Source organism: Fukomys damarensis, unplaced genomic scaffold, assembly GCF_012274545.1.
Source record: "Fukomys damarensis isolate Sample0158 unplaced genomic scaffold, DMR_v1.0_HiC HiC_scaffold_30, whole genome shotgun sequence".
Lineage (NCBI taxonomy): Eukaryota > Metazoa > Chordata > Mammalia > Rodentia > Bathyergidae > Fukomys > Fukomys damarensis.
The window spans coordinates 35111087-35137232 of NW_022900942.1; the positions used below are offsets into that span (position 1 = coordinate 35111087).

Sequence of the window (26146 nt, forward strand, 5' to 3'; positions counted from 1 at the left end):
TAGGCCCCCTTCTCGTACTAGCTTTATGGCTCTTGCCTGCACCCACCGCACTGTGGCCTGCCTCAGGGTCTGTGAGTGTGCACACGAGACACAGCATCTATTCTTGTCCTTCCCAAGGGATGGGATCGTGAGACAGCACCTGGACAGGGTGGGTCCTTCCTAAGGATGCTCCTTTTCCAAAATTGGGGTCTTGTAAATATCTTGGCTAGGCTAGGAGTTTATGAGGCTGTCCAGTAGCAGTGTGTGTCACCACTTCTGTTTACCGTTCTGGGAAGATTGCTATGTTGAAACAGTAACAGGGCCGGGGTTTAGTCTCAGCTGCACTGGGTTGTGTAGACAGCCACCCATAGGGCCTGACTGCAGGTCCTAAGCTATGATGAAACACAGAATATATGCAGTGTTCTCATGATATTTCAGGAGGTATCATCCTCCTTTAGCCCATATAAGCATTTCCTTTAGACATATGTGTTCAAACAAAATGGAAGAAGTTAATTGCGTTAAAATAAGGAAAAGAAGCTGATAGGATCTCATATAGAAATCTAAAAATTTTCTGGCTCACTTTTCACCCTGAAAGCCAAATCAGATGCCAAAAATAGATAAAAACAAGATATTTTTAAATGAACAGTATAAATGGTAAGCTCTATTTCTAATCTGCTACAACTTTCATAACAAAATTGATGGAGTGTAGTTGAAGGGAGGGGCCATCTGTAGCAGCTTTACAGCATTCCTTTCAAGGAAGAGGAAGGTAGGTACCGGTCAGTCTTTGTGTCTCTTCCCTTCCTCACATACCGGGGGCTGACCCCCTGGCATTTGCACTGAATTACAGCCCTGACATTTTTAAAAATTATGACAGGGTCTCACTAAATTGTCCACTCTACATACTTTGAAGGCAAGACCAGTTCTGAGGTGTTGTTCCCCAGGACCCTGCAGAGAAATAAGTGAAGTGTCATAGGTTTGCATGCCATTAAGAGACAAGGAAACTTGGTTCTTTTCTCAGAGCTGTGTGCTCTTCGAATTGTCATGTTTCTGGTCAGATGTGGTTAGAACTGTGGGTGGATTGTTTGGTAATAATAGCTCTGCTTAACCCACATTCCAAGAGTGATACCTGTTCTTATTGAAACATGAGGCAGGGGTCTGACTCTTGGACCTGCTGCTCTCTGAGAAGCTTTTATTAACATTAACTCATTGTCCCATTTTTCTTCTTGAACAGCAAACCCCAGGCCACAGGCGGAACCCATCCAACCAAAGTAGCTTAGAATCTGACTCCAATTACCCCTCCATCTCTACCTCTGAGGTCGGAGACACTGAGGACACCCTCCAACAGGTGGAGGTAAGTCAGCCAGCTCTTGACGGCTGTCCCACCCCAGAGGGTGTTTTCTGGCTCGTGTGGAGCTGCTCACAGAGGTGTACCCTTCTGCTGATGGTGACCAGAGAGCCCAGCAGCTGATCCTGGAGAGCAGGATCTCTGGACTGCCATGGGCTTGTGGACTGCACAGTGGAGCTTATGTGTTCTGTGTTGCTTACTGTCCCTTTACCCATTGTCTGGAAAGAAGGAAGAAGGCGGATCCCTGATGCCTTTTATTAAGCTGGGAAAGTGAAGCAGAAGAGTAAAATGGCTGGAAAGAAACAAAGAAACAGCTAAATCATTAAAATAAATTAAATTTATCGGCCCTATCTAGTATCACAGGACATAAAGTAATATCAGTAAGTACACCGGAAAATACTGAGACGTTAGGTAAAACTCAGAGAACAAGCAGTAGATGCTTGGAATGGATATATGCTGGGTGCCAGTAACTTTGTCTACTAGAAATAGCCTCATAGCATCTTGTACCATACAGCAGGTGTAATGGTCTGTGCACAGTTTTGTCATGGATGTTCAGACACACAGTTTTTCCTTTGGCATTTGAAAAGAAGATAATCACACCTTATAAAGTAGCTGGCAACAGATATAGAAGAGAGACAGTTATGATAACAGTGTGTTTTGAGCCTGTCTTTGTGCCAGGCACTGCTAGGAGATGCTGAGAAACAGTGGTGACCAAGTTAGAGAAGTCCCTGCTCTCTCGGAGCTTGTTTGATAATCAGTAAGTGTCTTTATCTGCGGAATTCAGTTTGGGAGCTTGGACTGGGAGGGTAAGGCATGGAATCACCAGGCAGAATCAGGGGAGGTTCCTGGAAAGCTTCCACTTTATTTAGGAAATGCACAGGCTTATACAGCTTACGTGTGGACAACCATGGGGGAGGAGCATGGGAGGAGCATTTATCTTATTGGCTAGACATGTGGTGGGGTGATTTTTCTTGGGCAAGGCAAAGGAATCGCGGACTAGGGGTGGAGGTGTAGCCTGTTAGACCCAGCGTCTACAAACTTGGGCGAGCTTGCTCAGCCTTAGCGTGGTCTTTGAGCTTGCTCAGGTACAGTACACCTGGCCCAGCCAGGCTTGAACTTCTCCCATAAGTAAGCAGTTAACAGAAGAAACGTGTGGTATAACTGCAGAAAGATAAAAGATGACAGAGACAATGATGGGTTAGGGGGTGATCCTTGGGACAAAAGGTCTTCTTGCTGTTCTGTTAGGCTTGCTGCTTGCTGTGTGCTGAATGAGTCTTCAGTAAATGGTGGCTTAAGGCCTCCAACTTTGCTCTTGCAGTCTCCTAAGTTGGGTCCCCGGAGGCTTCATTCAGCATAAAGTCAGGTACACTGCCAGTGTCTGTGTGCCTGCCTCATTCCATACAGATACAAGCACTCCTATCTCCAGGTCTGTGTTCTTCAAGGAAGCTGAGACTGATCCAGTGCCAGTGAAGCATGAAGTACTCATTAAATGCCAGTAGGACCACATATTGTCACATGTGTACTTAAAAGCAGTCTATGTTGGTATATTTGTACACATTACCCTTTCACAAGCAAATTATGTGTGCACATACTCAACACACTGCAGAACCCTGGAGAGCAAATTCAAGCATGACTCTAAAGGGGAAAAAACCTACAGGGAAATTGATGCTTTAAGATCGATAAATGTGCTCTATGTCGAGTGGTGGTTGACAGCACACTTACAGTAATTAGTAACTACCTCGATTCTTCATCAGGAAGAGTTTCATCCTGAGTTTTACAATTTCTAAGGTACAGGGCCATCTGCCAGATGTGAACTCTTAGCTTCCAGAAAAAATAGCTATGTCTGTATCCATTTGTCCTTAGAATGCATTATTGGTCATTTTAAGTGGCCCACATAGCAGGGATGGCTACAACTCAGATGTTATCAGGTAGAAGATGAGCCTGAGTCACAGCTCTAATGTGAGAAAAGCTAGTTGTTTGGCAGTAGCTTTGTATTGAGGTACAGATTGATGTTTGGGAGGAGTGAGGAGACAGATGGCTGATGTGGAGGTAGACAGCGAGGTGCTGTGTGCTCCCCCAGGTGTTTGTGCTATGGCCACCTCTTTTCCCTGTTTTTCTCTTCCTTTGCAGGAGATTGGTGTGGACAAGGCAGCCATGGATATGACAGTCTTCCTGAAGCTACAGAAGAGAGTGCGGGAGCTTGAACAGGAGAGGAAGAAGCTGCAGGTACAGCTGGAAAAGAGAGAACAGCAAGAGAGCAAAAAAGGCCAGGTGCGTGATGGGGCTAGGCACCCTTATGGTGCCACGGTGAGACAACAATCCAGCCCATGGCCGCCAGGGCTCGTGTAACCCCTGGGATCATGCTGGTGCTAGGTTTCAGAGTGCCTTCCATCTGTGTTGGAGTCACACTGAATTGGTGAGTGTCCTGCCCCAGACGAACAGGAACACGCTCCCCAGTGCCCTCAATGGCGAAGAAGTTTTTGCACTGCAAAGCCACAAGGGTGTCTCTTGCTATAGCAATAGAGATCTCATTGAATATAGTAGATAAGAACCCCTCAATGAGTGGTAATAAGTAGTAAGAACCACTTTTTATTCCCTTGGCATTTCTGACCTAAGTCATATCAGCTAACTTCATAATGGGTTTGACAAAGGCTTTTGGTCTGTTCTCGCATCTAAATCATGACTTGTGGGATTTGAAACCCTCCTCAAATCCTTAGCCTATCTATTCCTGACTCTTTGAGTAGTCTACTTTTGCAATACTCATCTTCCCTTTCCAATCAAATGCTGTGCATAGTCTGACCCGTACTGCTATCAAGTCTTGTGAGTATTTTTTTTTTCTGAGTGGTAAGTGGGGAGGTAAATCTTGTTGATGGATTTAAATCTCTCAAGTGGATTAGATTCAGAATGGGGAGTGAATGGATTAGGTCTATAAATGACTCTTTCAATTATAAAGGAAGCCAGCCTGGCAGGCAAGTATAAATCAAGTGCTGTACAGGTTCTTCTGGACCTACAGTGGGGTTATGTCCTGATAAACCCATCATAAGTTAAAAACACCGTAAGTGCAAAATGAATTTAATGAATCTCACTTTCTGAACATCCTAGCTTAGCAACAAGGCACACTGTGGAATCTTGGTGGTTTACCCTTGTGATGTTGGAGCTGACTGGGAGCTGTGGCTTACTGCTTATGTCCGGCGCCACCAAGGAGAACTGTACAGCATACTGCTCACTTGGGGAAAGATCAAAGTTTAAATTGAAGTACAGTTTCTGCTGAACGTGTGTTGCTTTTCTACCATCATAAAGTTGAAAGACCTGTCTGTCAACTATAATAAGTCAGGGATTCTCAGCATGTAAAAAGCTACAGAGATGCCATCAGATAATGTCTGACATAAAAGTTCCTAGCCCACCTTCTGCACCTAAAGATTCATTCTCTGGGTTTGTTCCCCATTACAGAAATGCCACATAATTTTGGAATCATGGCAGCAGAAGTTGTGTGTTTCTTGAGACCAAAGGAAAAAGAGTATCTCTTTCCTCAAAGCATAGTCACTGAACAACCTTTCAAACAGTAGACTAGGACCCTAGCTCCACCATGTGTTGAGATTTCCTTCAGGGGCATGTGCTTGTTTCGAACTGCTTACTAAGAAGGACAGGAGTTAGACAGTGAAGAGCATGGAATCCTATACACCTCTGAGACTAAGCTACAAAGGCTCAAGTTCCTGGATGTGCCCTTGGCCCCAAGAAGGCTGCTAAGCTACCTGGGTCTTTATTCTGAAGCAGTACGGCCCTAGGTCCCACCTTTAGAAAGAGGCCATGCACTGAGTGAGGAATGGCAGGGAAGTCTGTGGAATGTACCATCAGTCGGGAAATAACTGAGCCCCTGGGTGAGTGGGACCTCTGTGACAAAGCAGCTGTCAGTTTTTTACCTTCCATCCACCCAGCTTCCTTTCTCTGGGCTAGCAAAGTCACTTTAGCCATGAGGGCTGCAAAGTGGAAAACATGACTGCAAACCCATCTTAGTGCACAGCCCCTTGAGTTTGAGTAGCTGATCCCTCTTTTCTGAAAACCTAATGTACGTACATGGCATTACATGTGATCATGTGGTAAATCTGTGTTACACAGAGCATAAGAACAGGCAGCAGAAAGAGTGCTGACCCTGGATGGTCATATCACCTGTACCATGGGTGATGAGCAGCAAGGTAAAGGCTGCAATCTTGGTGGAGTTTTTCCTAGGCTCAGGGCTAGGAATAGTGCAGTAAAGATAGGCACCCTTCATTTGGAAGGGGCTATGGGATATCCTTTGCTGTCTCTAAGCCTGGAGCACCCCTTATCCATTCACAGATGATGATGGCCTCTTGAGGTTGTAAGCTGTGTCAGTTTTTAGCTCTAAAGACCCATCTTCTTCAGGAATATCTTGAAGACTACTTGAACCCACCCCAAGCAGTTAGTCACTTATAAAAAGGTCTTCCTGTTCCCCTTTGCCTGGGACAATTCAAATCTAATAGCTACAAGGTAATTATAGGAATGTTTGGCTCAGCTGAGTTCTAATGGGCTATTATTCTGACCATTACCCTCTATAGTTGTGAGCTTTGGAGTTCTGAAGTCAGGCTATGTGTCTTGAGCATGTATCGTGCAAGGAGGAGGCTGCTGCTATGCAAGGTGCTTCAAGTTTATCTGGGAAGCAGAATACGCAGGGACAACCCCCTCCCAAAGTTAAGCGCAGCTCATTAACCTCATTAACAGATACTTAAGTTTTACTGTGTGTGCCTGCTGACAGAAAGGACCACAGATTGATAGCTTAAAACAGCAAAGGTTTATTGTCTCATAGTTCTAGAAGCCAGAAATCAACATGTTGACAAAGCCAGCTCTGAAAGCTTGGGGGGGTAGAGTTTGTCCCATGCCTTTCTTCTGGCTTCCGGTGTTGTTGGCAGTCCCTGGTGTTCTTTGACTTGCACCTGTGTGACTCAAATTCCTGCCTCTGCCTTTACATGCCCTTCTTTCCTGTGGATATGTCTTTTCTCATGAGGTTACCTATGGGATTAGAGCCCATACTAATCACTTGACCTGACTGCATCTGCAAAGACCCCATTTCCACATAAAATCACATTCATGGGTTGGGGAGATCAAGGCTTCAGAATATCTTGGGGGGCCAAAATTCAACCGTAGCACAATGTTATACCAACTCAGCCTGTAAGCACCCATGGGTACCGTATGAATAAAATGGGGGCAGGAAGATGCTGTTTAGGAGGACTTCATGGTAGCCTGAGTATTGAGCTATGTTTGGAAAGAGGGACAGAAATGCACTTGTGGAGGTTGAGGGTAACAAATGTTTATGCAAAAGCAGAATGAGCATGTTTGATGATTGTCAGAAATATCTGTGAAATATGTGCCCAGTAGCCTATGCTTACTTTTCTGTCTCTTCACCTGTGTAGATGGAACAACCTAGGAATGACATAGAATTGGACCAGGATTCAGATCTTGCCTACAACAGTCTTAAGGTAAGGCTTTGTGTATGCCATTAGAGGACAGATGACAAAGCTGGGCATCAGAAAACTAGATCCTAAACTCCAGCCTGCTGTGGGTAATAAGTAGAAACATAAATAACTTCTTTCCATGCTTTATGTCTTCGCTACTATTCCACTAAAACTTGTGTCACTAAGACTTTAGTGTCTTTGAAATGGAAGAAAATTTGTGTTTACCCCGAAGGAATGGTCATACATGCCTTACCTACCTGACACAGCTTCAGCTGAAATAAAGGGTAGGTTGCAAGCGCAAGGGCCCGAGTTCAACCCCCAGTACAAGGAAGGAAGGAAGGAAGGAAGGAAAGAAAAAAGGAAAAAAGAAAGAAAAGAAAGTGTGGGCACTGAAATAAAATTGTGCTTTGAGAAAAATTCCAGACTTGCAGAGGCAGGTGTAGGCAGAGGGATCTCCCCTGTGCATCAGGTGTCAGCCTGGCTGGAGATAGCATGGTGGATTGGTGGAGACCTCAGGTGTAAGGATGAATGAGCTCCATGGTAGGAGAGAGTGTACAGAAAAGGGGTGTCAGACCAGTCCCATCCTCTACTCCCATTCCTAACAACTTGGTAATGTGGCAGCTTATCCAATCTGCTAGTCACTTGTAGGACTACAGATAATTCTGTTAACAGGTGCCTTGCCCAGAAAAATCATTCCCATGGCTTTCCCCACGCCAAAAAAAATGTGTATTGTGATATAAAATATACATAACATAAAATTTATCACCCTATTTTTAAGCATACACTTCAGAGTATTAAATACATTCACAATATTATGCACACACCTTACCACTATCCATCTCTAGTTCTTTTCATTTTGCAAAACCAAAACTGTCCACCTAAACAATTCCCCATTCCTCCTCCTCCTCCTCCCAAGCCCTTGATGAGCCCCTCATACAAGCTGAATCATGCAATACTTTTCTTTTTATGGTGAGCTTGTTTCCTTTTGCCTAATATCTTTGAAGTTCATCGACATTATAGCATGTCAGAATTTCCTTCCCTCTTAGGGAATAATTCTATCTATATATACTACATTTTGCTTTTACATTCATCCATTGGTGGAATTTGGTTTGGTCTACATTTTAGCTATTCCCTCAGTGAACATGGGAGTACATGTATCTCATCAAGACCCTGCCTTAAATTGTTTGTAGTATAAACCCAGAAGGAGACTTAGTGGATCATATGGTAATTCTATTTTTAATTTTTTGAGGAACTACTATACTGTTTTCCATAGTGGCTGTACTATTTTATATTTCTACCAACAGTGACAAAGCTTCCAATTTCTCCTCATCCTTAAACTTTGTTTTGTTTTGTTTTTTGATAAGAGCTATCTTAGTGGATATAAGGAAGTATCTTAATTTATTAGTTTCTCTAAAGATTAGTAATTTTGAGCATCTTTTTATGCACTTATTGGCCATTCATATACTCTTCTTTAGAGAAATGTCTACTCAAGTTCTTCGTACATTTTTTTTTTTTTTTTTTTTTTTGGTACCAGGGATTGAACTCAGGTCCTTGTGCTTGCGAGGCAGGCGCTGGAACCACCGAACTAAATCCCCAGCTGTACATTTTTTAATCTGTTGTTGTTGGGTTTTAGGAATTCTCTATTTTTTGGATATTAATCCTTTATCAATTTTTTTTTATTTTTGCTCTGCTGGGGATTGAACCCAGGGCATCATGCATGTTAGGCAAGTACTCTACCTCTGAGCTACAGTAAATATTTTCTCTCATTCTTTGGGCTGCCTTTTTACTCTGTTGATAATGTCTGAGATGGGTGTTGTACTGGGAATTGAATCTAGGGCCTCATGCATGCTAGGCAAGTGCTGCAGCACTAAGCTACAACCTCAGCTTTCATTGTTTTTTATTTTGAGACAGGATCTCCCTAAATCAACAAGGGTGGTCTCTAACTTGTGATCCTCCTGTCTCAGCCTTCAAAGTACCTGGGATTACAAATATATACCACCACATCCCCCCTATTAATAATATGTTTTCATGTACTTTTCCCTGCTGAAGTACTTTTTTTTTTTTTTTTGTCTGTGCTTTTGGTGTCATAGCCAAGAAATCATTACCAAACTGCATGTGATGAAGATTTTGCTGTGTTTTCTTCAAAAGTATTGTAGTTTTAGGTCTTACATGTAGGTCATTGTCTATTTTGAGTTAACTTTTGTATAAGGTGTGAGGTAAGGGTCCACTATCATATTTTTGAGTATAGAAATCCAGTTTTCCAGCACCTTTGATATATTTTTTTCTTCCCAGTACTGGGGATTGAACTTAGGACCTTGTGCTTGCAGATATGGTGCCCCTGAGCTAAATCCATTATAAACCTTCCAAGGAGCCTGGGGTCTATGCAATAAATACTGATTGCAGGGGGCCTCCTGTGGCCATTCTTCAGCTGCCTTTCCTATGGAAAGCCTTAGCTCTTTTCCAACTGGAGCCTTATCTAGTTGAATTTGTTAACCTGCTAGATGTACATTTATAAGATAAGGCTATACTTGGAGGACCCCTCAGTGTGTGGTGAATTTTGGTTAAACCTAGATATCCCCTACCAAAAGTTTAGATGTTTTACCAGATCCTTCTATAATATATGAAGTAATCCCATCTCTGCTCTGGTTAGAGGCACATTGTTCGGGTGCTACATACAAGGCTTGAGTATGCCATCTGTGGGATCGGGGGTGGGGGGCAATGTCAATTTGAAGGTCCTCAGGTTTGTAACACCTAGCTAACCCACGTTAGGAATATGGCTGGACTGGAAGATGGGATACCTGTCTGGGGCCAGCAGCCTGGGTCAAGGCAGAGGACACTGGACAGCAGAGGTGGTTAGAGCAGAAAGGATAGATGTGGGACCAGGGAGGAAGGAAAAAAGTTCACTGTCCTGGGGCCAAGCCCAAGATGAGGGACAGGTCAGGTGACCAAAATAGGCTCTGTTCCTACTGACCTGAGAGCCTGCTGGGCAGAAAGTAGATCTGTTCAAGGCAGTCGGCCCCTTTGGGTTTCCTGTTCTGGCCTTTAGGTGAGTTGAGATCAGGAGATAGTGCCCAATTGACTCAGAGCTCAAAAAAGAAAAACAGAGCAACTAAGAGCCCAGATTGGCATGTCAATACTTTTCATCTCAACCTATTACCCAAACTATGGTGAGCATGAGCCAGAAAGGCTCGATTAAGAAGGTCCTATCAGTGACTTTTTTACTTCCTTAATGCTCCTTTTCTACTGAAGTTTTTCATTTTATCTGTAAATTTTTAAAAGGGATTCTACTCATATTGGAATTTTTTTTTAATCCAGAAGATGTAAAGAACTTAATAATCTGTATTTCTGCCCCTTGGAGGCATCCTATGATATTATTTGAATATTCTAATGCTTTTTCTATGCATATTATTTATGAGTCTGCTTTCCTGTCACCAGGACGCAATACTCAATACCTGTAACTTAAAGGAAAGATAGGTTTAATTTGGCTCGTGGTCTGGGGGGATTCAGTCCATCTCTTGTCAGCCAGCTGCAAGGGAGAAGCATCATGGTAGGAGGGTGTACAAAGCAAAGATATTTGGTCATGGCAACTGGGAAGCAGAGCCAGGGAACAGTGCCGGAGAGAAAGAAGGTAAAGGATCAGATATATCTCAGGTCACATCTCTGTGACCCACCCAGACACACCCAGAAGTGTAGTTTACTAATCACTACGGTGGCCAATTAAGCTTAACCACCACATTATTTACATGGCTAATATATGGAACTTTATATTTTGCTGTTTTCACTTAACAAGGATTTTTGTTCCTAATCTCTCTTGAGAACATAATTTTTCATGATTGATTAAAATTTTATAACATGATTATAACAATTTTCTTAACCACTCTTAATTTCTGAACATATTAATTGCTCTGTTACACTATTATAAGTACTACTGTGATAAAACTAGGCTTTTTGTTTGCTTTTTGAAAGACAGACCTGAGATACCCATAGTTGTTCCATTAAAGTTCCTCAGAATTTTAGGAAAATACTCTGCATCAATCACCACTAAAGCTAGCTAGATTCATGAGGCAGAGCTGGTTGTACTGCTCTATCTATAGAATATGGATCAGTTTTATTGACTTAAAATATTGCAAAGTTAGAGGGTTGCAGGGTGATGTTGGTTGTATATAGAGGTATATCAGTTGGGTGCAGTGGTACGCTGTTACTTGGGAGGCTGAGGCAGAAGCATTGCAAGTTCAAGGCCAGCCTGAAACTTGGCAAGACCCACTCCCTGCCACAAATGAAAAAAGAAATGCATGTCTCCCTTATTTGAAGTTGTTCAGCACCCAAGCTAACACTCTTCCCATGTGAAATATGGCCTGCCTTGGGTTGGATACCTTTATAAAGTGTTCTCCAGAGATGCATTAAAGTGAAGGAAAATAACAGATGCCAGAACCCACTGCAGGAAGCGTCCATCTAATCTACCCACTTGATACAGAGATGCCCAGGGACAGGCCGCAGAGCTATGTGGAGAAAGGAAGCCAGGAGGACAGGTGATAGCACCCCACCCTCAACCTGCTCTCAGCCGTACTTGGCATCCTTTCCCTGAATTATTCAGCCTTCCACTCCACCCCCACATACTCTCCCAACTTCAGCCTTCATCCACATACTTATAATCCATCTCTAGCCACCTCTGTATCCAGAATCCTAGCCCCATCATTCTGACTCCTCATGTACCGTGGGGACCACAGTCAGATGCATCTAACATGCAGAGAGCCCTTCTTGGGTTTACTGGTCCCAATAGATGGCATCCACATGGCCCACATATCTAGACTCTTCCTTCTTTTGGGGGGGCAGTACCAGGGATTGAACTCAGGACCTTGCACTTGTGAGGCTGGCGGCAGCACCACTGAGCTAAATCCCTGGCCCTAGATTCTTCCTTCTCTTCCCACACCCAGTCACCAAATCCTGACAGTTCTGCTTCCTGACTGGGGCACATCTACGTCCCGCTCTGGTCCCTGTCACAACCATGACACCTTGCTCTTGCCTCTGTCCAGCGTTACAAGGTCCCTCATTTTTCACAGCCCTCACTTGCACCTCTTGACTCCTTCCCCATCCTGCTCTACCTTGCAATTTCTCAGCTAGCCCTGGCCCTTCTCCTTTTGTTGGTTTTTCTGTGCCTGAAACACTCATCTGGCTAACTGTGCAGGTCCTTTGTTGTTAGATTTAACATCACCAGTCACCCCTGAGGGGTGGGGGCTGCTCTTACCTCTAAGACTCGGTAGATGGAGACCTTCTTTAACCCCTGGTTCACTTGTGTCACAGCATGTCCCAAACTGCAGTGCAGTGGAATCATTAGGCTCTAAGCAGGCACTGTGTCCCTAGCACTGATCCACAGTGCTTAGCAGAAGGAAAGGATAAAAGCATCCTCCAAGGGAATGGCATGACATTTGGGTGCATCAAAAACATGTCTTTCACCCAAATATTCTCCCATTCCACTTATGAGTACCTAGAGAAGTAAGTCAAACACAGAGTGGGTAGATAGATTCTGGAGGTCAGGGAATGGAGATGGGGGGTTAGTTTTTAGTGGGAACAGTTTCAGTTGGAGAAGATGGAAGAGTTCTAGAGACTGATGATGGGGACGGTTGCACCACAGTGTGACTTTGCTTAATGCTACAGAACTGTATACCTTAAAATAGTTGAGATGATAAATTTTATATTATGTACAATAAAACCTGTGTATCTTTTTGTGGCACTGTTGGGCTAGGAAGAATGATGTGGAAATAGTAAGCCAGGTGGGCAGCAGGGCAGAGGTGATAAGGTAGACAGTATCCAGGGATCGTTGAGAATAGAATAAACAGATACTTCTCAGGTGTGCCCTGGGTGGGACTCTTTGTGACAATCAGCTGGAGCTCTCCCTCAGGCTGACCCTCTGCCTTGGAGCAGGTTCTTTCTCCAGGGTGGGAACTTAGAATGGCTGTGACCCAGATAGCCAAACTACAGCTAATGCCACTGAGCCCATCTGGCTAATCAGAACTGGAGGACACTTTAGCCACCATCTGCTAGTGTTCCCTTAAACCGCACCTGGACAGGGCAGGCTAGGTCCAGGGCTATGCAGTGTACGTCAAGCCATGATGAGGACCGAGGGCACCTGCTTCAAGCCCACTGTTCCTCTGCCATATGATGCTGCCTCTCCTGAGAATGGCAATCATCTGCCAGCAGGAAAATCACTCAGGTATTGAGTGAATTCTCCTGAACTTAATAAATAGGCTCACCACAGGCTTCACGAGTTCATCAATAATCATTAAAGATTAGTCACCTTACCCCAGGGCCCTCCTCATGTGTGCAGAATCACTCTCTCCATGCATGGCTCTAAATCTCCTCTAGAATCTTCATGTGTATGTTCAAGTGGTAAGAAAGACCCAGCGTCAGAAGATGGGAGTCCCAGCCCCTTGCCCAGGCTCAGCCTTTAAACTCTGTCAGCCTTCCGCTCACTGGACTGAGTTTTCTCAGTCAGAAAATAGAGATTGTACCCACTAGCTCTGTTATTCTGTGGTTCTGTAACAAACATGCAGGCAATGTTTATTACTTAGCACCTTTTTAGACATGTTGAGTTGGTTAAGGCAGAGGAGAAGGCCATCTGAGAGTGTAAACAGGTTGTCACTTGGGCTGTGTTCCAGAGGCAAGAGCTGGAATCGGAGAATAAGAAGCTGAAAAATGACCTGAACGAGCTGAGGAAAGCTGTAGCTGACCAAGCAACACAGAACAACTCCCCTCACAGTTCCCCGGACAGTTACAGCCTCCTGCTGAACCAGCTCAAGCTAGCCAATGAGGAGCTCGAGGTCCGCAAGGAGGAGGTCCTCATCCTCAGGACCCAGATTATGAATGCTGACCAGCGCCGGCTTGCTGGCAAGAGCACGGTAACGAGATGGCCACTATGTTTGGGTTGGTTGGGAGTGACTCTAGGTAATAAACTCACATTTTTAAATATATTTTACCTGCAGTGGTTTTAAACCTGAAAGAGCAGAGTCTCTTACTCTGGATCTCCTCTAAAGGCAGCACAAGGGACTTGCTGCCCTTTGAGCCTGACTTTTCCTGAGAAATGGAACTAGAAGTTTCAGGAACCTTCTGAATTTACTTAGAGGTTCAAAAGGAACATTACAAAAGAATTAGATAACCTGAAATGACCATTCTTTTTTCATTTCTCTTGCTGTTTGTTTCTAAACAAAAATGGAGAGAAATGTTCTGTGTCAGCCCTCCCGTGGTGGCATGGACAGATTGTAGAGTGAGAAGGAGAGGACAGAAGCCATGCGGTCACCCCATTGGCTCCAATAGTCTGGGCCGGGCTCTGGGGTAGCTTGGGCCTTGGGTAAGTAGTTGGTAATGAGGGTAGGATATTCAGCCCTGAGCCAGAGTTTAATCGTGTCCTCTGGACAGGCGTGCTTGCTCTTCCCAGGGACACTGTCTGTGCCATCTTCTTCACTGCTTCCACTTTAGTGTTTCCCAGCCAGGTCGTGCCATTCTGTGTCCCTTCTAAGGTGACCTTTTGAAATCACGTTTCTCCCTGTGTTTAACTGCAGTTATCCAAGCCCTTCTAGGCTTTGTCTTTTCCCAAAACATGTCTCTATACTTCTCTTTATATATGAAATCATTTCATGGCAGTTGTTATAGCTAGTTTTTTTGTTTTGTTTTTGTTTTTTATTGTTTTGTTTATTCCTCTGGGGCCTTCTAGGAGCCGAACATTAATGCTAGAACAAGCTGGCCTAACAGTGAAAAGCACGTGGATCAGGAAGATGCCATTGAGGCCTACCATGGGGTCTGCCAGACAAACAGGTAAGGCCCTCTCTGTAAGCTATACCCAGAGAAAGTGATGGAAGAAGGACCCTTCCCTCTTCCTCAGGCACTGGTCATGTACTCAGCATCAGGGAATTATTTATTGGAGGTGGACTCCATTAGCCCCAAGCCCTTGGGAAGTCTGTCATTAGCTTCAGCAAGACTAGAGTGACACACCTGAAGCCACTAGAACTGGTATTACCTAGGTGTGTTAGGAACAGAGAGCTTCCTAGGAGGATAACAGGAAGCAGAGAATTCAGAAAGACTGGCCCCATGGAAAGGGAGCTCAAGTAATGATGGGGGGGGGCTGGGGATTTAGCTCAGCAGTTCGGTGGCCTGCCTTGCAAGCACAAGGACCCGAGTTCAATCCCCGGTACCAAAAAAAAACAACAAAAAATCAAGTAATGACGGGGGCTTGCTCCAGCCAAGTGCTATAATTCTGTCCTCTCTTATGTTGTGGGGACCCATCCCCTGTCACTTAAAAGAGATTGAACCCAAGCTAAATACTGCCGAAGTTGAATGGGTTTTCTCTGGCATTTTACCCAGAATGAGATTTGTCTGGATTTTAGTTAAACAGGAACGTCTGCCTCTTGGAGAATGAACTAACCAAGGGTTAAGGCAAAAGAGAGTGATTGCTTCAGGGAGGTAGTAGGGGTGGGAGTTGTCAATGGAGTCTGTCAATGAGCAGAAGGGAAACTCCCCCATCCAGGTGGTGGGCTCTGATTGTGAGCTTGGGATCCCCTTGCTCACTTCCTGTATGGTAACTATTGCATCACTGTCCAATGCCCCAAGTACCTCATCTGTGGACTGGGGATAGTCATGGCAATATGCCTCTTGTGGATATTGAGAAGACAAGGTTAGTCTAGTTAGTCTGAGTTAAGCACTTAGAATGTGTGGTAAGCATACAGTAAGTGTTACTGCCTTTTTAACCTTTTCTTTCTTGTGCCCTTGTGGATACCTGTAATATCAGAACTGGCCTTTTCCCTGACTTCCTTCTCTCATCTCAACTAATTTCTTGTTGAGCTATCGTCCCTGAACATTTGTTCAGAATTGCTGAAAACAGGAAGCATTTCCAGAAAATGTCAGTAGAGGGCACTGTAAGTACAACCTGAAGTTTCTCCAGTACTATTACAGAATTACTAAGGCCTTGGTGCTTTGATTCCCAGATCTTCCAGTGTATTCCCTCTTTCTGAGAGAAAGTTCCCAGAGAGTTGAGCAGTTCAGGCACACATCTGGCCTGTTACTGAGTCCAGGTAGGATCCAGCAGTCCTTCCTCCTAGGCTGTGGCCATTTGGTAATGTGAAAGTAGATAGTCAGAAGGGACCCAGGAGGAAATGAAATGTATTTCAAGAGAGGTAATTCTTTCCCTAAAGGAGGGAAAGAAGAAATGAAGGTGACTCCCTCATCGGTAAAACTGGAGTGAAGGTTTAATCTTTTTAAATTATCTTGAGTTGAAGATAAGGAATGAGATGAATAAGAAAAATACGTAGGTGATATTAAAGTAGAAATAAAGCAGCAGCCTGGGCTTGGCTTATCTTTCTGTTCTTCAAAACTCACTATTATTAGCCCCCTTTCTATTTATCCCCGTGGTGTCAGAGATGAGTCTCAGACTATGTTTTCCCGGAGGCCAGTTAATACCCTGGATTTGTTACCTTTATGATAATAATGATGATGGTGATAAAATAAAATTAGCTGTATTATATCTGAAAATAACTCCATTCCCAGCAAGCCTAGCATGCAATGGTCAGCTTGTAGCCTATGAACCTAAGGTAAAAACAGAAAAGAGCTGCTGCCATGGGGAGGAGGAGACCTGAGGACCTAACGCTCAGTGCCTGCCTCACCAGGTGCTGTTAGAAGTGAGTGTGTTGGGGTTGTCTCTTCTAATTTGGTTTCAGACCTCGGCTTTGAGAAAATTTTATAATTAATTGATTAAGAGAGGGCACTCCAGCAGGCTGGCTGGGAGGGCCCCACATGGTTGTGAGGAGCCCAGCCAGCAAGGGCAGCCACCACGATGAGATGGGGTTGAGTTATGCACGGTACCATGTCTTCCATCCCAGAATCACCAGCCACTGACTCCAGGCACAGATACTTCTGCCCCAATCACAGTCCTGCTAAACAGCCACAGTCCCTAAGTTTCTCTTGCTGATTCTCGTAGTTTGTAAAGTTCTGTTCTGGTCTTTACAGTTGGGTATTTCCCCTGGACTTGGGGAGAACCAGTAATATAGATCTTCTGTTTCCACTAGATTTCTCATGCTTCCAGCTCCAGAACTAAGAGGAACCAGCATCAATATGACATTTTTAGATGCAAGAAAGCTAAGGAAAAGAGAGGGGGGCTGGGTGTTGGAAACCTTTTGTCTTGTCTGGGTTGAAAGAGAAGTTGCTGCTGCTCTCAGACCAGCCTTACCTCAAAGTCAGAGAGTTAAGCCAGGAGTGAAGGTGGTCGGACTCAGGTCTGGCTCCAAAATAGGTCTCCTTTGACTCCTGACCACTTCCCTCCAAGCCCTGTCAAGGCTGTTGAACTCCAAAACGAGTCTGGTAGTGCTGTACAGGCACGTTCCTTAGGTCCCAGGAACTCCTCCTCCTCCTCCTCCTCCTTGAAGCCCCTTTCCACTGGCAGTCTCAGGAAAGAACAGAAAGCCCTTGGCACCAAGAGTAGCTTTGTTGTTGCCATCTAAGCTAGGATGGGTGCATCTGGAGCTACACACACACACACACACACACACACACACACACCTCTGCCAGTGTAGATCTTGTTGACCAAGGCAATAGTGTGTGTAGTCTCCTGGAAATGTGCTTGGAGTTGACTGGCTCCAGCGGTGAGCCTGTCTGCAGGTTATCTTGCTCAGAGCTGCAGAAGAAGTGAGAAAAGAGCCTGATTCTGCCAGCTCCCTCCTCAAGAGGAGTCCCTTTAACCACTGCTGTCCAGAAACAGATTTCATCATCTCTGCAATGTTTCTCACACTGCATTAGACCTGAGTCAGTAGCACAGCTGCACTCTGCTATACCTCAGTGCATAAACCGTAGCTGACCAGAAATTCTCCGTCTTGTATGGCCAGGCCTGTTGCCTCAGAGGCTTCTGTGTTCCTGGTGTTTGGAGTGCCCTCTCCTGCTTCTCAGAGATCATAATAAATATCCTGGGCTGCTGAAGAGGAAGCCCACGTATGAACTAAAGAAATACAAACACTTGAGGCACACTGGGTCTTTCTAGAAGTGGAGACCTGACCATCGCCAAGTAATGTTTATTGGAGCCATGTCTTATTTCTATCTGCAAACAGGCAGTTTCTTAGCCATGGCACAGGATGGTTGGTGCATGATGTTTATAGCTCATAATTTAAAATGTGTAAAGACCTTTGATATCATCCAGCTGGCTGTTTTGATGTGACATGAAAAAACAGGCCCAGGAAGTGCAGGTGATGAGCCTGCACCAGGGCTTGATAGAGGCAGTACTGACAGTTGCCTGTAGAGGCCTGTACTGTACCTGGCTGCCTGCAGCAGAGACTGCTGACTGCTTATTCATTTTATGTGTGGCCTCTTGGGAACAGGGCTCCGCACAGTGGCTTATGCGCAAGAGGCTCTCCATGAATATTTGTTCATTTATTAATTGATATCAAACAATTTTTTAAAAATTCCTGTGACCTGTGTAGGGTTTTCCTTCTCCTACCAGCAGTTGGTGCTTCCTCTCTGGCTTCCATCCCTAAAGGCCTGGGTGTGGGGTAAGGAGAGCCCGCTCTGGGGATTTGATTTCCTTTCATCTAGTAGCACAGGCCTCTGCTGAGTTGGTTTGCTGGATTTTTGTTTCCTTGTGTGCCTGATTTCCTGAATGCTGTAGGGTGCCTGGACTGTACAGTTCTCCCTTTTATCTCTGTCTACAATACCTGGCACATTCTAGTATTCAGAAATCTGAGTTCTTCTGAAGTTGGTAATGAGGGGAATTTTGCTAACTTCCTCAGGATATATCTCAGCATCACACATGTGCTACCCTGGAGTGTGGTTGTGATGACTCTGAGAGACCCAGCAGCCCCTTAGAGGCTCTGAAGGACCTGCTGGCAACATGAGGCCAGGGAAAGCTTCAGAGCAAGGCCAGGAAATGCTTAGGGCCCTATCCAGATTCCAACATCTCTCCACCGTGAAAGGAGAGGGCTGGAATTGGAGGATCTCTGTATTCCTCCCATTCTTCCCTGTTGCATACCTTCAGGGCCCTCCTTTGGATTAAAGTACTACTTCAAACCTTGCTAAATCCAGTCATTTATACCCAAGAGCATAACACCTGAGAGAGGAGGCGCTCCCTCTTAACACAGCCGCAGGTCTTTTCTGGGACAGGTGAAACACAGAGAACAGCTGAGTGTTAACCAAGAGCAGAAAAGATAGACTGTTAGACTGTTACCAAAGGCAATATCTGGGGGAGCTCTAAGCATTTACAAGGCAGAAGTCCTGGGTAGGAGGGGTGTCCAAAATGACCTTGTTGACAATAGGTGCCCTCATTTGTTCAGTCTTGACAGTAAAGGGCTAGCCAAGGAACAGAAGCCATAGTGAGACCCCAGAAGTGTCCTTACTGCCATCTGCCCTCTTCCATCAGACCTTCAGAGAAAGCCTGGTGTGGGTAAAACTAGCTCTGCCCAAGAAGCAGCTCATAATGAGTGCTTTAAATTCTGAGGACCACTTCCTTGAAGCTGAGCTCTGGGGGAAACCCCTAGTGGGTAGTTCACTCCCTGGACATCACACAAAATCTAGGGGGGCAAGATAGTGCCTCGCCTGGGCTAAAAACCTTCCCGAGGATGAATAGTTTGCCACCTGGAAGTTAGGAAGGGGTCATTGATCATCCATCAGGCAGCATGGTTGCAGTTTCTGCACCATTATTCATGGTCAGAGTCCTGGTGGGGACAGCAGTACCTTCCCTGTCCTCCACCACCCAGTCCTGCTGGCCTTTAAGGGTCTTTATATGCCCAGGCCTGTGTGAAGTGGGGAGGTATATGGAGAGGAACATTTGAAGTGCCTGCCCTCCCAGAGCTGCCCTTGCTCACAATTGACAGACCTGCATCACCTGGAGACAGCAGCGAATAGAAAGGTCTCTGATGACCTGCTTTCCCAAGTTAGTAAACTAGAGAAGATACCAATTGCCAGTCAGGAGGACAAATCACTCAGTTCTCATCCTATGAAACTGTTTAGCTATTTCTTTACACAAGACTCTGTAAGGAAAGCTAGGGTTAAGGTTAGTTAATGCCTTTGTGCCCTTAAAGCATCACAGAAAGAAGTACACCAAAAAGCAGGCAAAATGTGGATTCTTTCCTTATCCTCTCAGAGGCTGATGTTTGTTGCTTCACCTGCTGCTTTGTGGCAGTACAGTGTCCTTCACAGTGAGAGCCTGCTCACCGCCTGTAGCTGTCTGTACACCCCTTGGTTCTCTCTTCCCAGCCCTGTTTGCAGCCTTTCCTCTTGAGAAGGCAGCATGCTGGGTATGAGACATGGAAGTGCTGCTGGGTCTGTCCTCTTTACATAGTAATCAGAGAAGGTGCAGCCTTTGCTCTCTCCTTGACAGCCGTGTCCCCACTTGTGTTGATCAGTGGGTGGGCCTCAGATGAGGCCACATGAACCTGCTTCCCAGAGAGTAACTGAAATCTGGGAAACTTGGAAGAGGTGCCATCTGCAGCCACCCAAAGTGTGGGAGCTGCAGAGGAAGAGGGGTAAAGGGGAGCTCATCCTTGCCTTTTTCCGGTTTCCAGACCTTTGCTAGAATCACTTCATAGTTCTAGGCTCTCTACCAGCCTGTGTCTCTCCTCTGCACTGGATATCCTGTTTTTTTATCCTTTATTTCTAGCCAGACTGAGGATTGGGGATATTTGAATGAAGACGGAGAACTCGGCTTGGCCTACCAAGGCCTAAAGCAAGTTGCCAGGTCAAATTCACTCCTGTCTCTCTGTGTTTGCTTCTTCTGTGCGCTGCTCACGTCTGCGCTCCTTGTGTTTTGGCCAAATGGGTACAAGGGCACAGAGCACTATTAACCGGCTTCTGGCTGTAGTCCCTGGAGTTGCCTGTCAGTTTGCCTTGAGGCTATGTGGATGGCTTAGGGGAGGCTTCCTGTCTGGGTCAAGGAGATGGCGCTGGGTGGTCCAGTTGAATCTTAGAAGGCAAATGATCTAACTCCCAGATTCTCCAGATGATGAAATAGAGAAGAGGGGCAGTTTGCGTGATAGCAGGCACATAGCTGTTAAGAGCAACACTGAGGATATTTACCTCTGGGGCCTGTGTCTCTTCCATGTTCTGCAGGGTCAGCCAAAACCATGGGCCTGATCTGGCTGTTGGCCATGATCCAAATGCAGGGCTCCTTGGAACCTACTATCAGTACACAAGTGGTCCTTGTGTCAAGGGTCCCCAGAACTGACAAGCCAAGTGCCATGCATTCACCTTGGTGTCTGACCCTCTCAGACCCTCATGGTAAGGGCCCTGTATTTGTGGGTTTTCAGGGACTTGCTGGTTAAGTGGAAAACCTAGCATTTGATACCAGAGTCTGAACTGTTACTTGTCAGCCTTCAACAGTGATTGAAAGAACACCACACAATGGCCTTCATGTTTGTTGCTAGTATGTGACTTTTAGGGGCTGTGCCATAGCTTTTTTGAGCTTCTTAACAAGAGATGGGGTGACACTATTTAGGTTTGTTTCCCAGAAGAGGAAATAGGTTCAGAGAGTTGGCACCATCGCAGGCACCCTTCACTGATGCTCGCCTCTCAGGTGGCCATCTTCTTACTGCCACTGATAATGTGGTAAAGGTTCTGTCCTAGCAACAAGAGAGGTAGCGTGTCTCCTGGCTCTTAAGGGTTTCTCTGGTTCCTTTGTGGCCCTCTATGCTGTGAGGAAGGTGACCTTGGATGGGGTTCCTCACAGGAAGGCAGTGAATCAGAACATGACCTGCTGCACAGAGTTATGATAAGGAAAGCGATTAATGAAGGTAAAGCTATTTGCACACACCTGGCATGTGGCAAGCAGGGTAAGCATTAGATAACTGCTACTTATGTTACTAGGGTGGTTATTATTCAAAAATATCACATTACTGCCCACTCAGAAATGTGTTTTATTGGAAGGACCCACGTACCAAACTAGATCATTCCTCATTCCACTCTGTCAGAAAATCAGGTGCACTGTAATGAGTAAGTAATGAATGTGTTAATAAAATAGCACACAGTTTGTGCATCAGGAGACCTAATTTTTTAAAACAGCCTGGGCCAGGGATTTAGCTCTGTGGTTCCACAGCCTGCTTCACGAGCACAAGGGCTGGAGTTCGATCCCTGGTACCAAAAAATTTTTTAAAATACAAATAAAAACAAATAACTAAAATAGCCTTACCCTGGCTGTGGCCTGGATCCTCTCTCAGCCGTATCTTTCTCCTTTGCACGTCGTGGAGGTTAGCCTGATGCTTGGACAGGGCTTGCCCCAAGGCCTGCACCAAGCCTTGGCTGAATCTGCCATGGCCCACTTGGGAGTAATGCAGTCACGAACAGGGAACACACAGCTTAGGTCATGAAGAGCATCCTTGGACAGCACACCTAGAACCAGGTGCTCCTGCCCTTGTTAAATTTACAACACCCTGGTGATTACTTTTAGTGTTTTGTAGCCAATATTGATATTATTTTCCATTGATAGTAGATCTGTAGTAAAGAGGTGAGTCCTTGATCGTATGCTCATTCATTGTGTCATTTTTTTGAGAAGGCTCTGGGAGCCACATTGTACTCATTTCTGCTGTGCAGCAGTGGGGGGCTCCAACAGCTGTCCCCTGAGCACTGCCCACTTCTTAACTCTATGCCCAGTTCCAATCATAGTCTTTACTGTACTTCAGGAAATGGCTGGGAAGTGTCACCCCATGCAGGCCAGACTGGGCAAGCTTTCTATATAGACCCTTTCATCCAGCCACCCCTACCTTTATTTCCTGTGAAGTTGGCTGACTGAATCCAAAAGCTGAGTTTGTTACCCCAAAAGACAGCAGTGTTGCCACAGTGGTGCAGCTCCCATAAGTGAGGCTTCTGCTAAACTTTGTGCTGAGCCTCCCCAAAGTGTGGGAGCCCTGTCCTTTGGCCTTTTAGACTCGGTCTCTAAGCCTTCTCCCCAACCCATGATACAAGTTGATTTTTTTTTTTTTTTTTTTTGTTTGGTTTTTTTTTTTTTTTTTTTTTTTTTTAGTAGTAGCAATTAAACCTATTGCCTTCACAATGCTTCACAATGAGCTACATCTCCAAACCTCTGTTTTTTTCCCCCTGAAACAGAGTCTTGCTAAGTTGCCCAGGCTGGGCTCGAACTTGCAATTCTCCTGCCTCCACCTCCCTAAGTGCTGGGATTACAGGTGTGTTCCACCACACCGAGCTACAAGTTATTTTCGGTTGGATGGAAAATATAAAAATTGCATATGTAGGATAAAATGGGGGTAGTAATGGTGAAGACAAATTGGAAAAGTATAAGCCTCTTTCCTTTCTGAAATTTGTAGGGAATCTCCTATAAGTAAGATAATATAATTAGCCCAGCTTACTGGAGTTTTGTCTTAATGATTCCTATGAACTATGGGGCAGTTCAAATGAATGCTTGAATTGAAAAGACACTATAAGAAATTTACTTGTCCTAATATTTTGCCTTGGAGATAGTGTCTCAGTCCCAAAACAAGAGATTAAGCTCACAGAATGAGCAACAAGTCAAGAAAAAGGCCTAAATCCAGGAATGCCTCTGGCCTTGGCTTCCTGTCCTCTGAGAGGACGACAGGTTGGCCTGCTTGCCTGATGAGCTCCACAGTGTCTGTATCCCTGCATCAACCCCCACTGGCGACACCCCTTGCTGCCGTGTGCTTGGCCGCTCCCCTCTTGTGTTTCTGTCTGTGATCCTCAGCTGGGGGAGCCATCCCAATCCAGGTGGTCACCTGTCCTCCTTTCCTCACTGCAGGCTGCTGGAAGCACAGCTGCAGGCCCAGAGCCTAGAACACGAGGAGGAAGTGGAAAGTCTCAAGGCCCAGGTGGAGGCTCTGAAAGAGGAGCTGGACAAACAGCAACAGACCTTCTGCCAGACACTGCTGCTCTCCCCAGAAGCCCAGGTGGAATTTGGTGTCCAGCAGGAAATATCCTGGCTGACCAATGAGAACCTGGTGAGTAGCCATTCTTCATGGGTTACAGCTCTGGTGAGCACGTACTGTAAGAAATTAGCACTGGGGCAGATTTTACTCACATGGAAGGGTTTGTGTCCTTAACTCTCTAGTAGGAACAAAGATTCTAGAAATCCCCAGTTGACCAATGAGACATAACTGAAACACCTTTTAGGATTTAGTGGCTTAAAGCAGTAACCACAATTGTATAGATCAGTAATACTCACAAATCTCAGTGGGGACATCATGTCTGTGTTCCACATGACATTGACTGGGGCCAAAAGATCCAAAATAGCCTCGTTCCCATGACTGAGGCCTCCATCCTCCTCCAAGTGGCCTCTGTTTCCACCTGCTCTCCCAATCACTGGCCTAGCCTGAGCTGCTGTCTTCCAAGAGGATGAATACAGGAGCTATGGCTCCTTAAGGCCTGGTCCCAGAACTACCACAGTATTACTGCCTAACATGCTATTGACCAATACAGATCACCTCAGGCCAGGTATCACGGGGAATAGACCCTATCTCCCAATAGGAAGAATTGTTGATGGGCAGGTTATAGATGGTCACCAAAGGAGCCCTGGAAGATGCCAGACAAATAGAAAGTAAGTCTCTGTCCTGTGAGAGCTTACACGTCAGTAGACGTAAGACATAAAAAAGGGAGATGGTGTTTTTTTAACGTGATTCTATGTGCGATTAACAGCAAATATTACAAAAATAAAATCAATCAGAGGGAAGGCTCTGGAGAGGAAGTGAGGCACGAAGAGGATGTGTTGTGTAGTTTGGTATAAAGTGGAAGGGAGAAGAAGGGTATGGACCAAAGATACCAGGACAGGAGTGCAGGGGGAGGGGTAGGATGCCATGAGAGAGCCACATGCCTTCTGGAGTGAGTGTGCCTATGGGGAATAGCAGCAGGTGCCCCAAACCTGCGCAACACATCACACACCAGCAATACATCCAGTCTGGGAGGCCAGAATGCCATTTCCCCTTGTAACCAGGCAAACTGGACTGTGTTGATTCCAAGAAGAGTGGGGTGGTCCCTGGACCACCAGCTTTCCAAGTAGGATTTGTATACATACAACCCTGCCTTCCTTTTTTCCCATTTTCCATTTTCACATCACTATCTGTTGCTCATATGAATGTAAACAGATGACTCTATGGAAAGAAACCTGCATATTAAATTTTAGGCCAGTGTCTCCCAGGGAAAGGCGACAGCATAGAAAATGTGTTTGCCAGCCCCTGCTGCCTGGAGGGCCATTGCCCAGTAATGTGGTTGGTGGATGACCAACCTAGCAAGGAGGAATGTGTGCCATGCAGGTACTATGTTCACTCACGAGGACAGCCTAGGAGAGTCAGTGAATGGAAAAAGTGGGTAGTCCCACCTTACGAGACCGATGGAGCAAAAGAAGACAGTACTGTGGGCCCCTCTGCCAGAGGAGTGAGCCCTAGGGCAGCGAGCTGTTTGAATCATTGAAAGCTCTAAAAGGCTCACTGTCGCTGCTAGACAGGTGAGGGTAAGGATGAGGATAGGCAAGGATCTTCTTCCAGGCTGAGGCTGGGACCCATAAGCAAAGCCAGCCACAGCAAGTTCTGGGGGTAGTTTGGTTTATGTTTCCTGCTCAGCAAATCTTGGTGCCTTCCATGTGCTGACCAGCGAAGCACATACATTCATCAGGGAGGAGGAGACGTGTCCACGGTTAAGCACAACACAGTGTACCGGGGAGCTTCAGGGTTCATGTATACAGTAATTTAGGGGAAATTGCTTGTGGCTGGTGTGGTCACGAGATCACTGACACTCTTAGAGGGCTGTGTAGAGGGGAGGATGAGATTGTCTCCCTTGCTAGCAACTTGAAAAGTTTAGAGATATCTTCAATCATGTTCATCTTGCAGTGCCTGTGTCTCTCTTGGGTTGAACTCTGTCCTGTAGGCTATGATAATTTTAGCCTCTGTGACTTTGTACCTCAGTAGCTCCATGAGTTTGCCTGTACTCTGTTCCCTTTTGTTTGTCCTAAGTTTGTTGATGTTAAACTTGAAAAATATAGGTGGTTCCAACTCTCAGCAAGTTTCACTTTATATAATCCTGCTTAGCACATTAAAAAATAAGGCCTTGTGATATTTGGGAGGAGGGTTGTTGCCTAAAGAGCTAGCAAACAAGATATAGGAGCTCACCAGTACAAAGCCACCAGCAGTGCCTCAGCTCCAAACTCCCCCTTCCCGGGCTTCTTCATGGAAGCTGACACACACCAGAGCTTTATGCCCAGCTACTGAATTCATCTTTCCTTGTTGAAGTTTTTGGTGTTTAATTAGTTACAAATAGGTATTGGAGGATTTATTGTCTGTCCTTCCAGAGTGTTTTTAAACAATGTTGGGAAAGGGCTGGGGATTTGGCTCAATGGTGCCATGCCTGCCTTGATCTTGGTACCAAAAAAAAAAAAAAA

The 26146-nt window shown here is 45.4% G+C and overlaps 1 protein-coding gene across 2 annotated transcripts in view; it reads left to right on the top strand.

Moving 5' to 3' along the window:
• Nucleotides 1–26146, top strand: part of Myo5b (myosin VB) — a 270247-nt gene that overhangs the window by 215753 nt on the left and 28348 nt on the right. The window contains exons 25-31 of one of the 2 annotated variants that reach the window (XM_033757427.1): nt 1211–1330; nt 3455–3595; nt 6751–6816; nt 13449–13688; nt 14501–14601; nt 20417–20494; nt 23519–23717. In XM_033757427.1, the coding sequence (XP_033613318.1) occupies nt 1211–1330; nt 3455–3595; nt 6751–6816; nt 13449–13688; nt 14501–14601; nt 20417–20494; nt 23519–23717 (945 nt within the window). The remainder of the gene's footprint in view (nt 1–1210; nt 1331–3454; nt 3596–6750; nt 6817–13448; nt 13689–14500; nt 14602–20416; nt 20495–23518; nt 23718–26146) is intronic. The other variant, XM_010621696.1, reaches the window with a different exon arrangement.